Here is a 16846-nt window from a genome sequence, read left to right on the forward strand (position 1 = left end):
CCTGGGTTTGATCCTTGGTCAGGGAACTAAATCCCTTATCTGCATGGAACAGCCAAAAAAAAGTTTAAAATTGGCACCTTTCCCTGTCTTCTGTAACTATGGATCTAAACCCTCTTCACTTCTTTTCTGCCATTCTCATCTGTATCAACTTTCTTTCCTAACAATTGAAAAAAAATTGTTTCAAAAGGAATAGATATTTAGTATGTCACCCATTGTCGTTCTCACATAAATGCTCCCCTGCTTTGAAGACAGTGGTAGGAAGGTGGGTTTGTTAAACTGAGTCTTGATCTGCCTAAGATTGTCCAGAGATTTTTCCTATTTCTCCCTTGCCCCAGCACAAACATCATCCGGCCAGGCTCTGCATTGCTAGAGATTTTGTTTGCAATTATCTAGAGTTGTGTATCCTTTGTGAAACTGATGCTGGAAACTCTCAGTACTTATTACCAAGTAGTTTAAATAGCCGGTTGTCTTTTGAAAAGAAAAGTCTCAGGCTATTATACATTTGTGGAATTATACATTTTATTTATTATTTGAGAGGTTATTTTTTAGTAGATTTCTGTACTACTTTTCAAGTAATACAGCTATAGGTCATAGGCATTGTAAAAAGCATTTCATATTCAAAAATTATGAGTATTTTCTCATGTTTTGAGCAGACTTGATGATTTTTTTTCAGACTTGATTATTTTAATATCCATTTTGTTTTGTGTTTTGTAGTTTAAATTTTGACCTCCATTTCTGACAGTATTTATATTTGTTTTCAGTATTTTTTAAGAAGGCACGGGCAATTTGGTATTGTTCATACCTTAAAAAAATCACCTTCTAGCTGTTAGGATGACAAATGTCAGTGGGGTGACACTTCTGGATTTATGAGTAAAGGTAAAATTCATACCTAATATGACTAATGCCAAAGAAGTAATTTTTTTGCATATATGTGTGAAGGTGAAATTAATCCTTAATGTGTTTTTCATTTTTTCCCCCAAATGTCAGACCCAGATGTAGCCTTCGTACCTCTAGGAATGACAGATTCCTTGGTCATCGTGGAGGACGAAGATTCGGTCATCATCCCATGCCGCACGACTGATCCTGAGACTCCAGTGACCTTACTCAGCAGTGAGGGGATAGTGCCTGCCTCCTATGACAGCAGACAAGGCTTTAAAGGAACCTTCAGTGTCGGGCTCTATATCTGTGAGGCCACGGTCAGAGGGAAGAAGTTCCAGACCATTCCATTCAATGTTTATGCTTACACAGGTACTTGTGCTCTCTCTTATCTTCTCTAAATAAGAGGTACAGGCAAAGTCATCAAATACATGTAGAATTTTCTTTTAAAATCCTAGTCCCTAGTGATGGAACCCCCAAATTCTGATATGGGGACTTGGCATTAACCTCCTAAAGGTAGATTAACCCCACCTTGAACCTACAATGTTAAGCTCATCTCTGTGGCTGTAATAATATGAAGCTTGGCATTACTAAAGGCAAAATCTTTCCTATCCATGTACGATCTCGTGTTTCAACTTCGTGTTTCAACTTCAGTATACAGTAAGGAATTTTTTTTTTCTTGCATAAGCCTCTTACTGTTTTAGTCGCATTCCTGACTACAAAGGCCGTAACTACAAACACACACCTGTGGGGGTTGGACTTCTAGGTTAATTTTTATAACTTCAGAAAAGTGATTTTGAGAAAAGCTGGTAGCTGCCGACTTCATCCCTTTGATGTGAGTGGTTAATGCAAATGGGAATGTATAAACCACGCTTGGGCCAACACATTTATAGAGCACTTACATGCAGTATGGTGTTAGTGAGAGTATACCATTTAACTCTTGTGAAGGGCTTATTTTATGCCAGACTCCATGCTAGGTTGAGATGCTGAGAATAACTGGGAAGCAGAATGGGAGAGAAGAGGAGAATAAATAAATGATGGGATAGGAGCTAGTGGCTAGGAAAGTGAAGTCAGTAAAGCCTTGATCGGTCAATAAAAGTGATTGCAGTCATAATGCACCCAAATGCTTGAGGATTCGAATGTGGTCTTCTGGCGAATTGGAATTTATTATTACTATTGTTATTGTTTTGCATGTGTGTATATGTATATATGTGTATGTGTTTTCAGTTCAGTTCAGTTCAGCCGCTCAGTCACGTCCAACTCTTTGCCACCCCATGAACCTCAGCACGCCAGGCCTCCCTGTCCATCACCAACTCCCGGAGTTTACCCAAACTCATGCCATCCAGCCATCTCATCCTCTGTCATCCCCTTCTCCTCCTGCCCCCAATCCTTCCCAGCATCAGGGTCTTTTCCAATGAATCAACTCTTTGCATCGGGTGGCCAAAATACTGGAGTTTCAGCTTCAACATCAGTCCTTCCAATGAACACCCAAGAGTGATCTCCTTTAGAATGGAGTACTTTATACCAAATTATGTATGGCAACGCAGATCAAGGCTTCTGAGATTTTCAAAATTTTGTCTTGATCAAAGTTGTTTGCAAATTATTTTTCAGAATCTTCTTTAAAAATTCAAACCTTGTAAGATCCTGACTATACTTTGGATATTTAGGTTCTTGTGTTTGTTCTTTTTTTTAATAGCAACATCAAAACTTGATCTGGAAATGGAATCTCCTAAGACTGTGTATAAGGCAGGCGAATCAATTGTGGTCACCTGCACCGTCTTTAACAACGAGGTGGTTGACTTTCAGTGGACTTACCCTGGACAAATGGTAGGTACCCTCAAGGCCCCTGGTGGCAGGGAGTGGATCACAGTAGGGCTTCAAAGACCTATCGCTCATGGGGCAAAACACTGACCTCCTCTTGACCTTAGCTTTCCATCTCTGATACACACTCTGACAAGAGGACATTGTGGTAATTAGAGCAGTGGGAGAGTCTGAGATGATGATAGCTGAACCAGGTCCTTCAGAATGCATAGAGATTTCACACTGAGTGCTCTTTTTTCATCAGATAGGCAGGTTATATGGCTACAAGATAATGACCAAAAAATTAGCAAAGCAAAACACAAATGAATTTTAAAAGTTTCTGATTGCTGAAAGTCATGAATTCTCCTTTTCTTGCCTCCCATGCCTTTGAATTTTAAGGCATTGGGTAATGTTGTTTGCCTGCTTCCCTGCCTTGTGGACGCCCATGATACTCTGTTTCTTGCCTGCCTGGTCTTGCCTTTGTTTTAATATGAGCCAGAGTCGGACACGACTGAAGCGACTTAGCAGCAGCAGCAGCAGCAGGTCTTAATCTTTTAGTTGTGGCATGCAAACTGTTATTTGAAGCATGTGGGATCTAGCTCCCTGACCAGGATCCAACCTGGGCCCCCTGCATTGGGAGCACAGAGTCTTAGCCACTGGACCACCAGGGAAATTCCTTTATAAAAAAATTCATTTGTTTGTTATTTTGACTGTACCTCGAAACCGCACTAGGGGTCGAACCCAGGCCCCTGGCAGTGGAAGCACAGATTCCTAACCACTGGACTGCCTGGGAATTCCCTGCCTGGTTTTTCTATGCATAACTTTCCTTCAGTGAACAGGCATAACTTGAATCATTCAGTAAAGATTTAGTGATCTTTGCTGAATCCCGAGCACTCTGGTGGAAGCTGGCCCATCCACAGAAAGAAGAAGAAGGGAGGAGTGGAGGTGGGGAAGGGGAGCCACTGTGTCATCTCTGGTCCCTGGGAATTTACACATAGGGTCTCATTCATCCTTTTGTTTATTTTATTGATGTATATTTAATTTACAAAGTTGTGTTAGTTTCAGGTGTACAGCAAAGTAATTCAGTTATATAAATATATATAAAATATATATATTCTTTTTCAGATTCTTTTTATTATAGATTATCATAAAATATTGAGTATAGTTCCCTGTGCTATATAGTAAGTCCTTGTTGTTTTCCTATTTTATATGTATTGGTGTGTGTATGTTAAGTCCAGTTCTCATTCATTCTAACCTATCATGGTCAGTGTGTATGAACTGTGTGTAAAAGGCTGTGATGGTCCCACGCAGAAACCATTTAACAGTGTTTAATGCAGCGCCCTTTTGGAGAGCAAAACCCATCTATGTATAAGTAAATAAATAAATATATATGTATACACACACGCACACATATAAACATATATGTGTGTGTGTATGTATATATATATATATATATATATATATATATATATGGTCTTTCCCCCTTCACTCCTAGTTTGCAAATTTCTGCTCCTTGCTCTTTTTTTGGCATCTGATAGTATCTCTCCTTTGTTCCATTTCTCTCCCCCATGCATGTGGGATCTAGTTCCCTGACCAAGGATTGAACCCAGGCCCCTGCATTGGTTGCATGGAGTCTTAGCCACTGGACCACCTGGGAAGTCCCTTTAGAGCAGCTTTAAATTCATAGCAAAACTGAGTAAAAAGTACAAAGATTTCCTGCATTGCCCCTTGGGCTCAACACAGGAGCAGCCTCCCCCGTCTATATCCCCACAGGGTGGTATACTTGTTACAATCCAGGAAGCCACATTGGTGTATTGTTATCACTGAGCCCATAACTTACGCAGGGGTTCCCTCTTAGGAAGCATCTTGTTAGAGTCAGTTTTCCTCCTCTTCTGCTGTAGAAAGGCAAAGGCATCACGAGGCTGGAGGAAACCAAGTTCCCGTCCATCAAGTTGGTGTACACTCTGAGGGTTCCCGAGGCCACGGTGAAAGACAGTGGAGATTACGAATGTGCTGCCCACCAGGCCACCAAGGAGGTCAAAAAGATGAGGAACGTCACCATTTCTGTTCACGGTACACTCTGCTTCCTAAAATGCCTGTCGGCCATGCTGCTTGGGATCCACCGTGAGGTGATCATTGTTTAATGGAAACTCTTCCCTGTACAGAGAAAGGATTTATTGAAATCAAACCCAACTTTAACCTGTTGGAAGCTGTCAACCTGCATGAAGTCAAGCATTTTGTGGTGGATGTGCAGGCCTATCCCCCTCCCAAGATAACCTGGCTAAAGGACAACCTGACTCTGATTGAGAATCTCACGGAGATCACCACTGACATAGAAAAGATTCAGGAAATAAGGTAAAGAAACACCCTTCTCAGGTTTGCCTTTTCTTTGTATTGTATATTCTTAGATAGACTGAGGTTTGTGTGTGTCTTATGACCCCAAACAAGAGTCAGTATAGAAAATTTAGCAATCAGAAATAGAAGATACTGGAAATCAGGTGCATTTCATGATAATGTTGCAATGCAATAATAGTATGTTGGTAAGTATGTAACAATGAAATGAGAAGAAAGAACTGAAAAATCTCTGCTCCCAATGAAAGACAGGTTCCTGGATTCAGAAAGGGGTGGAGGAAAGAAAGTAAAATTGGACCCACTTGGTTTTCATATATATTCCCTGATATCCATCACCCATATTGCAAGTAGACATGTATGGTGATTCCAGTTCCAGGGCAGTTATCACATAAGCCTACATGAAACACAACATCATTGGCTTAATTTGAAACACATTTGCCCCAGTGAGACTTTCATGGGAAATAAGAGTAGTGTCTGAGTAAATTTGGTCAGGAGAGAACGTACAATGGGTAGTTTGGATCCTTGCTCTCTGAGGAGCTGTAGACTGTTGTCATCTCTTAACTAGTGGTGGAGTTGTGTGTAAGTCACCATTCAGCCTCAGTTTCCTCATCTATAGTGTAGGGTTAAGAATACCTTATGTCCTTCAAGATGAGGAACTGGATGATATTTTGAGGTCTCTTGCAGCTTTAAGCCCTGATTAGAATCCAAGAGCAGAAGATCCCTCTTGAAGGGCCCAGCTAATCCAGCCCTGCATCTTTGTTAGAAACCTTTCAAAGGAGACAAAATCCTCTATTTCAAGCCTTCAGGAAAGAGGAGAAGATAGAACCTCTGCCATTAGTTCACTTAATTTCAGGATTTGCTTCCTTCTTTCTGAACTGAATTCCATGTGTAGCTGAGAAGCAACATCTGGGAAAATGGAATGTGACTACCTCTGTGGAACAGTGATAAAGATGGAAGTGGGACACTGAATCTGGAAGGCTTTCTAAGACACAAAATGTAGGAACACAGAGAAGTGGACAGGGTCTAACTTTCTACTAGGCTGTGAGGCCAGAGAGAAATAGGGTGATCCCAGCGTAGCCAACACTTGAGACACCAGGATTGTCTGCAAGCTACCATCGGTAGCGATGGTGGTTGTCCACGGAGCAGTCCAGGAGAGCTGTCTCTTAAGGTGTTTTTTGATTTCCTCCAGCACATATTCTGGTCCCCATGGCAGGCCAGGGAATGTAAGGATGCACACGGTGGAGGGGGGTCTGGTTTCCCTAAGACTCGTGGATTCACAGCTTCCTTGGCTGGACACATGCAAAAAGTGAACGATGGCAGACTGTCTGGTCACTGGCAGCCAGGGGTGCTTAGGGGGCTCTAAAGAAATCCATTCCAGAGGTGTTCAGTTTGGTGCGGCAGAGGCAAGGCCAGCCCAGTGTGCTCATCACATCTCCTAGCGTCAGGTGTCTTGGCTAGAAGACTCGACGTTTGCCGGCTGTTTTAGAGCCTCTGAAATGCTTTCATATAGATTATTTCATGTAATTAATTCTCAAAATGATACTACGCCTTGCATACAGTTATCCCATGGTGTACCCATAAAGGACCTGAGGCTTGGAGAGTTTCAGTAATGCCCCAGGTCTCTCCTTCCATGACCAGTGCTCTTCCTCTCACTCCGCTTGCTCTTCCACACTGTTGTAAAGGACAGTCAGATGGGCAATTACTTTATTGATGCACACACACACACACACACACGACTAAATGTCATTTATTATACGTGTAAGCATCTTTTGGAGAAATTTCTCTTTAATGAGGTATGAAAGCATATGTTTCTCTATTTTTTTTTTAAGATGCATCTTGCACTTTAAAAATATTCACACCTAAAGACAGTGCATTGTAAGAAGCCTCACTCCTCTTCTGTCCTCGTATGCGTTGGTACCCTCGCCTCCCCACCCACAAGGAATACTTTTATTAGTTTTGTTAGGAAGGTTTCTTATGAAACCTTCCAGAGTTTTTTAAGCAAATACAAGCAAGCAAGAGTTTTATACCCCAGTGACCTCCCTGTATTAATACAGAGACAGTGTCTTTATTATTTCTTCCAAGGTTGTTCCAATATTTGGCTGAATCACTCATATGATGGATGTTAAGAGGAATCAAGTATTTGTTTTTATTTTGTATTGGCGTATAGTTGCTTAACAGTGTTGGCAAGTATTTTTTTCTTAAATATAAAAATCCAGGATTCAAATAAAAGGAAAGCTGGTAAGATTTGTTTTTTCCCATTTAGAAGTCAGGCCTTAGCAGAGCTGACTGCTCTTGTAGCCACATAAGCCATTGTTCATCTCTGGTCTTCTGTTTAAGAATAAAATGTCTACAACTCAGACCTTCAGTGCATAGACAGTATAAGGGAAATCCCAGGAAAGTGATCATATGGACAAGATATTTTTTAACAACATTTGAATTGAAAATGGTAACTGCTTAACGATTGGAATTTATTGGGCTACTCCTTGCTGAAACACAGTCCTTTTCTTTTAAGTTATCGAAGCAAATTAAAGCTGATCCGAGCAAAGGAAGAAGACAGCGGCCATTATACTATTGTAGTTCAAAATGAAGATGATGTGAAGAGCTATACTTTTGAACTCTTGACTCAAGGTTTGTAAGAGCCTGATAAAGATAACTTCAGCTCGGTGGGTGGGTGACTGAGAGTCTCCCGAGGAGAGCCTAGCCCTGTCCCCCCAGGTCATGGAGGGAAAAGCAACCCTTTCAGAGAGAAGCAGGGGGTGTGGGTGTCAGGTGTAGCTCTGTTGGACTTATGAATTTACATAATTCTGAAAAGTTCCAGGCTAGTCTGGAACTGTCTGACTTGGAATTCCTAGGCTTCAATCGCTTCCTTACCACCTGTTTCTCAATTAGGTACTTCCAGTTCTGAAAAGAGTGAGATGATATGTTTTGGCCCGGATGACATTAGGTCGTTCCAGAGTGTTTTGGCTTTTTGTGCCTAGCTTTCTTTATAGACCTCTGGAGAAGCCCCTCCCAGAACGGAGTGCCCGAGTCTGTGTATACTCCAGTTAAGCACCTAGTCACTGAGTACCTACCATGGGCCATGTTAGGCTCTTTTGACCCTCAGAGTCAATCTGTGATACAAGTATTAGCATATTTCTAACATTTGATCACTGGTTACAAAAAAGAATCTTTAAAATGTAATACTATTGCACTTTGGTAAATGCTGCTTTAGGCCCTAGCATTTAGATGAATCTATAAGCTGATTCCCAAGCTATAATTCTAAGAGCCTCTTTGTCTTTCAAGTCAAATCAACACAGGGGCTTTTTGCTTTCTTTACACCAGATTTAAAACACCACAGGGCACAAATGCCGTAAGCATGCTCTTAACCAGTTGGATCTGTGCAAACTGGAGTGTTGTTATGCATAAGACTGGTCTCAGCTCCCTGCTGGGTGGTTGGTTGATTTATAGGTTCAAATGTTATGTGGACAGGTTTTGAACTCATATTCCACTTGGTAGTTCCCCAAAGTTCTGGTATGCCAGCCATCCAGTTCTGATTTCTTTTCACCTCCTGCAGTTCCATCCTCCATACTGGACTTGGTTGACGACCACCATGGCTCTAATGGGGGCCAGACTGTGAGATGCACAGCCGAAGGGACCCCTCTTCCTGATATCGAGTGGATGGTTTGCAAGGATATTAAGAAGTATGGAACACATTCCTTTCTCTTTTGTGGTCAGGATGTTTCTGCCTTAGCACAGAGACCCTCAAATGTATTTTATTTCTTTGGCTGGCTCTGTTTTTGGAATTTGTGATTCTTATTTGGCCTGGTCTCACAAACTACAAGATAGGGTTCTAAACATGGACCTTGTGTGTGTGTGCATGTGTAGGTATGCACGTGTGCTTTTGTGTTCTGAATAGCTGTAAGAAGAAGGTCTACAGCCTTCAGCATATTCTCAAAGGGTCTGCATTCTGAAAAGAGCATGAATTTAAAGACCTGCTCTAAGAGGCTCTTTCCTACCCTGGCCCACATTTTCATTTCACATTTCGTCTTTGATGAACTTTATTTGGTGGCTAGACTGGAGTGTGAACATGCATGAAGATACTGCCCAGGGGGCTTCTCTGTACCTGCTGTGTGGTGGGAGGTAACTCTCCAGTTCCTCCTTCACTGCTCATTCCTCAACCTTCTCCGTGGGCGTCTCCAGAGTGCAGTGTTCTTGCACTCCTTCCCGGGGTGCCTGCTGTGCTCCGAAGCCTCTGAGCTTTTCTTGGAGGCTGAGACTCCTCCCCCCGGCACCCAAGGCCAAAAGGCACTGGACTTGGATCTAGACGGGCTGGATTCTAGGTCCAGTCCTAGTTACACCTGAGGGGGTCCCCACAGCGGGGGTGGAGAAAAGGGAGGGGACCAGGCCTCTTTTGGAGGGGTGGGACGTTGGCATACTTAAAACATTCTTGAAGTCTAGTTTGCTCAGGGGTTCAAGGCTTGTGATGGGTAGTTCTGTTGGATTGAACTTGTTTATCTCTGCCTTGCCTTCAAAAACAGTTAACTTAAACAATTTTTTAAATTTATTTGGCTGTGCTGGGTCATGTGCATGCGGCATGCAGGATCTTTAGATGCCAACTCTTAGTTGGGGCATGTGGGATCTAGTTCCCTAACCAGGGATCAAACCCAGGCCTCTTGCATTGGGAACTCAGAGTCTTAGCCACTGGACCCACAGGCAGGTCCCAACAGTTAACTTTTAATTACCCACATGTAGTTTATTCTCTAGGAGAACAAGTTTTAAGGTTAATCTGCACCTAAAATATCCATCTGTAGCCTTGCAAATGCAGACAGGGTCAGCACTGCTTGCTGTCTTAAATGATTCTCACTGCTCCACCCCCATGACTCCCCACAATGGGCTCTATATCTGTGCCTTTTACTCTCTCCAGATGTAACAATGAAACTTCATGGACAGTTTTGGCCAACAACGTTTCAAACATCATCACAGGGGTCCACCCCCGAGACAGGAGCACAGTGGAAGGCCAGGTGACATTTGCCAAAGTGGAGGAGACCATTGCAGTCCGGTGTCTGGCCAAGAACCTCCTCGGGGTGGAAAGCCGAGAGCTGAAGCTGGTGGCTCCCAGTGAGTAGCTCATGGGTTAGGACAACTAAGTCTTCAGCTGAGCCCTTCCTCCCTTCGGTGGGACTTTGAATCCCAGATGGGATCCTTATAGGACTGAAGGTCCAGAGGCTCTTAAAGGATCTTCTCTGGGCACCTGTGTAGGAGCCTTGTCTTTTAGTTTCAGATCTCAAACTGCATCTTTCTGAGGCCCCTTGGTATTTTGTTTGTCTATAAGCATATAGCTACCTAGTCTCTTTGGTCTGGTATGGTGATGGAGGATGGGGAAGGAGGATCTTCTGCCTCGTTGGTCCTTGTAACAGTTGAGACAGGTTGACTTCTTAAAAAAGAAAAAATTAGTGAAGCCAAAAGCAATATAAGTATACAGTAACCTTTCAAAATACACTGCACTTAACTTTCTGAACTAATGGCATCGCTCAGCCTCATTTATCAGTCTTTATAGTCCAGTTCACACCTTTGGAGAAAGGATTGTGTTCCCAGCCAAATTTTGTCCCTTGCCCATCCAAGGGGAGAGTTGGAGTAGTTTCATGTATGTAAATAATTGAGAGATGATCTTGTCCATTCCCCAAATGAGCCAGGCAGCCCTTATGCTTCTCACCAGTAGAGAGAGATTTCCAGCCCAGAAATGGCCACCCTGCCTTCCTGCCCTCCTGCGAATTTGTGCAAGTTCTCCACCATGCCCCACCTCTTGTCCTCTAGCTCTGCGCTCTGAGCTCACTGTGGCGGCTGCTGTCCTGGTGTTGTTGGTGATTGTGATCATCTCACTCATTGTCCTGGTCGTCATTTGGAAACAGGTAGATATTTTTTAAAGAACTAAAAATCCTTACTGATAAGAACAAGAAGAGCAACCTAGCTCAGTGCTTGGCACAGAGAAGGAGCTCAGTAACTAGATGATGAGTGAATGTTGCTGAATCCTTCCGTGTCAGTCACTTTGCTGCTGTGGTTAAGCTTTGGTATCTTTGGACGTTGATAATTTGCCAGTTACCTGTCCTCATCATTTATAGAAACCAAGGTATGAAATCCGTTGGAGGGTCATTGAATCAATCAGCCCTGATGGACATGAATACATTTATGTGGACCCGATGCAGCTGCCTTACGACTCGAGATGGGAGTTTCCAAGAGATGGACTCGTGCTTGGTAAGCTCCTGCCCTGCTGGGTGATCTCCCAGGACTCCTTTTGCTTTGTCCACAACTTTACTCTTCACAGGCCTGTGGAGGAACAAAGGATCTGAACCTGTGCTTAGTAAGAGTGAGGCGTTAGAAATTGGCTTTTTTGGAAATGTTTTTCTGCCTTTGAAAGTGAGTCAATCAGATCACTGCAATGATTTTTTTTTTTTTAAACCTCCTTCCATAGCAAATTACAGGTTAAGAAAATTTTACAAAAGAAGAAGCGACTATAGGGAAACACCCATCAGAGTGGCTTTGTTTTGGAAATGATACCTATTGGAAACGAGATGAATTTCTGTGATGAAAAAGGAGCAGATGAAAAATGAATGAAGACAATTCAAAAATATGTTTTGACCCAGTACCTTCTGAGGATGTAGTAGATACTTCTTTAAAAATAGAATGTAAAAATATAAGTTTTTACATTTTAAAGCAAAACATGAAAAACTTTTCAAATATTTTCGTCTTGGGTTGAGACCAAGTACAGGAAACTTTAGTCAAGATATATATATATATATATATTTTTTTAATTACATTCTAAATGAATGAAAATAGGACAAAGACAAATGAAGGTGAGAGCTAGAGGTTGTGTCATCATGAATATTCTAACAGTAGGTACTTTGGAGGACGCCGAAGGCATTTTTAAATTATCTACTTGTCTCATTCCAGAAAGCAGCCAAATTAGGTCTTCCTAGAAAGTTACTTAAACTGAGATCAAACAAGACACCCTAGCCTCTCTCATTCAAATACCTATGTCTGAGAACTAAGCTTGCTTTATTATATTTTCTCCCTTGTTTTACAAAAGGTGAGGAGCTTAGGGAAGTTAAAAAGTAATAAAATAAGGAGAAAAAGGGGCAACATTCATTGCTAAGAGGTGTTCCTGTGTCTCTCTGCTTCTGTGTACTGTCGAGCTGCTGGGGAAGTGGTACCTTTGCAGGAATAAGTTCTAGTCAAGCAGACGTGCAGTCAGCGGCACTATGGGCTCCCAGTGCCCGTTAGGAGCCAAGGCTTCCCCTGGTTTGATGGAAACGTCTGTTTTAGACTGCAGACTCTTTAAGAGTGGGCAACACACGGGAAGAAATACTTAGGGAGTTTGGGATGGACAGGTGCACACTGATATTTTAAAATGGATAACCAACAAGGACCTACTGTAGAGCACAGGGAACTCTGCTCAATGTTATGTGGCAGCCTGGATGGGAGGAGAGTTTGGGGGAAAACGGATACATGTATAGGTATGCCTGAGTCAGTCCCTTCTCTGTTCTCCTGAAACTTTCACAACATTGTTAATTGGCTGTACCCCAATACAAAATAAAAAGTTAAAAAAAAATAGTGGGCACGAGAGCCTCCATTTCCTTTTGTATCTCCCAACGCGTGGCAAAGTGTTGTGCTCCTGGGCATGTTTAGCCTTCTCTCTTCCTGGTCCTCCTAACAGACAGACAACAGGAGGGCCAGCCTGAAGTTTGCTTCATCACTACTTGGAATTGATAATGTCCTGAATAGGGAAGTATTTCCAGTGGAGAAGCTTCCCTGGTGGCTCAGATGGTAAAGCATCTGCCTGCAATGTGGGAGACCTGGGTTCGATCCCTGGGTTGGGAAGATCCCCTGGAGAAGGAAATGGCAACCCACTCCAGTACCCTCGCCTGGAAAATCCCATGGACGGAGGAGCCTGGTAGGCTGTAGTCCATGGGGCCGCAAAGGGTCAGACAAGACTGAGCAACTTCATGTTCACTTTCACTTCCAGTGGAGAAAGGCTTTTTGTTGCAAAAGGTGCCCCTGTTTGTGTGGGGAAAACAGAAGGGTAGAGAGCCAGGAGGTTTGGGCCAGAGCCACAGAGAACACGTGCCATAGAGCCCAGGCTTTGGCTCAGCTCTCCAGCCTGTAGATGAGTGCTCACACTAGGGAGGGCTGTACCTCCTTTCTTCCCGTCTGTGTTTTCCCTTTCCTTTGCAAATGTTATGTGACAAAAGCAATTATACTAATTTCCTTCCCTGTGGGCTCAATTCTGGTTTTGACATGATGACTTGGAGGAGTTATTATGCTTTCTCCATATGGGAAAAACACCACCCAGCTGTGCACCCATGATTGCTGGCCATGGTATATGAATTGGATGAGATGCCTGATTCTGTGTGTGTTGATGGTTCTGGTTGCCCACAGGTCGGATCCTGGGGTCTGGTGCATTTGGGAAAGTGGTTGAAGGAACTGCTTATGGATTAAGTCGGTCTCAACCTGTCATGAAAGTAGCAGTGAAGATGCTAAAACGTAAGTGCCCCTTTTCTGGAGATTTCTTGAACATGGAGATATTAAACTCAAAAATCACACAGCCAGTAAATGTCAAATTTAGGACTAGATCTTAGTTATTTCAACTCTAGGTTTTTTGCGTATTTAGACTCTTGTCAGTGAGGTTTATTTAGAGCATTCTTGTCACTTATATGTTGGAAAATCAAGAGTTATTTTTAGTAGCTTCTTTTTACCCTGCAGACTTGGGATAAGTTGTTAGTGTGTAGACTGAGTAACTAGCCATTTCCCTTTGAGACTGTTAGTAAATAAAATGATACCTAGTTGTAGGGTTAGCCATGCTTTTGGCTTTTTCTGGGAAATAAATAATTCAGTTGAACTGATGTATGATTTATTTCTTCAACAGCCACAGCCAGATCCAGTGAAAAACAAGCTCTCATGTCTGAACTGAAGATAATGACCCACCTGGGGCCACATTTAAACATCGTGAACTTGCTGGGCGCCTGCACCAAGTCAGGTAGGCTTGCTCACCTCAGAGTGAGGATTTCCCTAGAACACCTACCATTGCGAAGACTGTCCAAGCTTTTTAATCCCCCCACATTGTACCTCCAGCCACGCCAGCAAATGTCAGTCTGTTGAATGGGGTTGTGGACTGAGTTCCACTGAGGGAAGCTCCCTGTTCTTGAGCAGTGTCTTTTACCACTGTAGATACAGTAGGTTCATGGCTTCTCTGTTCTTCACGCTCATCTCCAACTGGTTTTGGACCCCACAGGCCCCATTTACATCATCACTGAGTACTGCTTCTATGGGGATTTGGTCAACTATTTGCATAAGAATAGGGACAGCTTCCTGAGCCACCATCCAGAGAAGCCAAAGAAAGAGCTGGACATTTTTGGATTGAACCCGGCTGACGAAAGCACAAGAAGGTAGGTGCAGAGACAGACGCTGCTGTGAATCACTGTCTTATGCGTGCGTGCGTGCGTGCTCGGTCGCTTCAGTTGTGTCCGACTCTTGTGGACCCCAGGGACTGTGGTCCACCAGGCTCCTCTGTTCATGGGATTTTCCAGGCAAAGATACTGGAGTGGATTGCCATTTCCTCCTCTAGGGAGGAAATGTCTTATGAGCCTCACCAATGTAGACAACCTGTGTCCTGATGGAGGTCGTGTCTACAGATTTAGGGCCAGGAGGTAGCAAGACTTGAAGTCAACTACCCTGCTCCATCACCCTGTGACATGGTGCTGAGAGATACCCCATGTCTGTAGGTGTCTTAGACAGGATATCATGTTGGGGAAAGCTTTGCTGATAGGTTTGAATGAGAGGAAGAGTCGAAATCATCCTGGGAGCCAGTTGCTATTTATGTGTGGTCCACTTCAGACTTCCAGATGTGTCTCTGGCCAGGGAAGCCTTGGTGCTCATATCTTGTGAGAAACTATCTGAGGATTTACAAGTTTCAGACACTGGTCCTTGCTGAACCCGGGCATACCAGTCAGGCCAATGAAGTGATGACTGCCACTATCGATATCTAAAGTGACTGAAAAGATCGCTGTAGATAAGACGTTCTGCAAGATCAGAATGTGTGTGAATTCACTTCATATTAAATTACTCAATGGATACCAAATTGGTGTTAAATTTATTGGGTAGAAGGAATCGTCTGTCCAAGCCACTTGGTCACGTGGTGAAGCTCTCTGGCCTGTGACTGAAAAACAGAATAAAGAGAGTTGAGCTGAGGTGGTCTGTGTGTGATCCTTGATTAACGCGCATCTGCCCGACTAGACCGCCCACGAGAAGGATGTGGGTGGTTGTGCTTTTGATTCCCCTGCCGCCTCTGTGCCCACCACTGCCTCACACATGGTGGGTACCTGGTCTTCACCTACTGAGTTACGGGTGATCACTCCAGAGGGACACCCTGGCTAAGGTTCCTTTTTTCTGTTTTTACAGTTACGTTATCTTATCTTTTGAAAATAATGGTGACTACATGGACATGAAGCAAGCTGACACGACACAGTATGTCCCCATGCTGGAGAGAAAAGAGGTTTCTAAATACTCGGACATCCAGAGAGCGCTGTATGATCGCCCAGCCTCGTATAAGAAGAAATCCATGTTAGGTAAAGGTGTCTTTGCTTGTGCTTGGGGTGCTGAGATCTCCCGGTGGTTTAATATGATACTTGGAATACTCAGAAGGTGGTGAGCAGGCCTGGTAAGCTGGACTGTCAGGCCACATGGTCCCTAACTGCAGATCTGCACAGCTGGGTCTGTGACACGTTTTTGCGGGTCTGGCCTGTAATTTTTTTAACTAGAACTCATACTAGTTAAACTCTTTTTATTTATTTATCTGTGTTTGGCTGGGCTGGGTCTTCATTGCTGTGTGTGGGCTTTCTCTAGTTGTGGCGACCGAGGGCTGCTCTGCTGCGGTGTGCGGGTTTCTCGTTGTGGTAGCTTCTCTTGTTACGGAGTATAATCTCTAGATGTGCAGGGTTCTGTAGTTGGGCACAGGGGCTTAGTTGCTCCGAGGCATGTGGAATTTTCCCAGACCTATGTCCTCTGCATTTGCAGGCAGATTCTTAATCGCTGTAACACCAGGGAAGTCCTGGCTTGTGAGCTGAAAAAAGGAAAAGAATAAAGACAGAACTAATATAATGAATTTTTCAGATTTTAAGTGTAATTTTATTTTATTAATTTTATTTTGTCTGACTATATTGATATATTGAGATATGATTGACATACAGGGCTGTATACATTTAAGGTGTACAGTGTAATGATTCGACTTACAAACATTGTGAATGATTACCACGATAAATTTAGTGAACATCCATTTTCTCACATAGATACAAAATAAAAGAAAAAGAAAAATTTTTTCCCTTGCAATGAGAACTTTTAGGATTTAGCCTCTTAAATTTCATATATAAAATATAGCAGTATTAATTGTATTAATAATGTTGTACATTGCATCCCTGAATTGTACATTTTAAAGTGTAATCATTTTAAAGAATTATTTATTCTGACATAATAGTATTCATTTTTTGGTTTAACATACCTTTTTTGCTTTAAATGAAGGTATGGTGGTAATTATTTTTTCTCAGTGCCCTTACTTGGTAACATTAAAATCTGGCAATCTTTTATTGATTCCTAATATTATTTTAAAAAATTCAGTTATATAAATCTCTGATATCTGTGTTTAATCGCCCTAGCTGTTAGCTTTGCTAATGCCCAATTTGTGATAGAAACTGAAAAGTGGACAGTTTGAGGTATTTTATCTGACAAGGGTGTTGGGTGTTTCTACTCAATGTTGTTTGAAGGAAGATCCGTTTGTTTTCAAAGCAGATGA

At 42.7% G+C, this 16846-nt stretch overlaps 1 protein-coding gene across 4 annotated transcripts in view; it reads left to right on the plus strand.

Annotated features, from left to right (window-relative positions):
• Nucleotides 1-16846, plus strand: part of PDGFRA (platelet derived growth factor receptor alpha) — a 47898-nt gene that overhangs the window by 14355 nt on the left and 16697 nt on the right. For all 4 annotated transcript variants that reach the window (XM_027544497.1, XM_027544498.1, XM_027544499.1 and 1 more), the window contains exons 4-16: nt 988-1248; nt 2573-2703; nt 4578-4749; nt 4842-5031; nt 7541-7656; nt 8582-8708; nt 9932-10125; nt 10822-10916; nt 11127-11259; nt 13441-13545; nt 13928-14038; nt 14294-14447; nt 15460-15626. In XM_027544497.1, the coding sequence (XP_027400298.1) occupies nt 988-1248; nt 2573-2703; nt 4578-4749; nt 4842-5031; nt 7541-7656; nt 8582-8708; nt 9932-10125; nt 10822-10916; nt 11127-11259; nt 13441-13545; nt 13928-14038; nt 14294-14447; nt 15460-15626 (1956 nt within the window). The remainder of the gene's footprint in view (nt 1-987; nt 1249-2572; nt 2704-4577; nt 4750-4841; nt 5032-7540; nt 7657-8581; nt 8709-9931; nt 10126-10821; nt 10917-11126; nt 11260-13440; nt 13546-13927; nt 14039-14293; nt 14448-15459; nt 15627-16846) is intronic.

This window comes from Bos indicus x Bos taurus, chromosome 6 (genome assembly GCF_003369695.1).
Source record: "Bos indicus x Bos taurus breed Angus x Brahman F1 hybrid chromosome 6, Bos_hybrid_MaternalHap_v2.0, whole genome shotgun sequence".
In the NCBI taxonomy this organism is placed as follows: domain Eukaryota; kingdom Metazoa; phylum Chordata; class Mammalia; order Artiodactyla; family Bovidae; genus Bos; species Bos indicus x Bos taurus.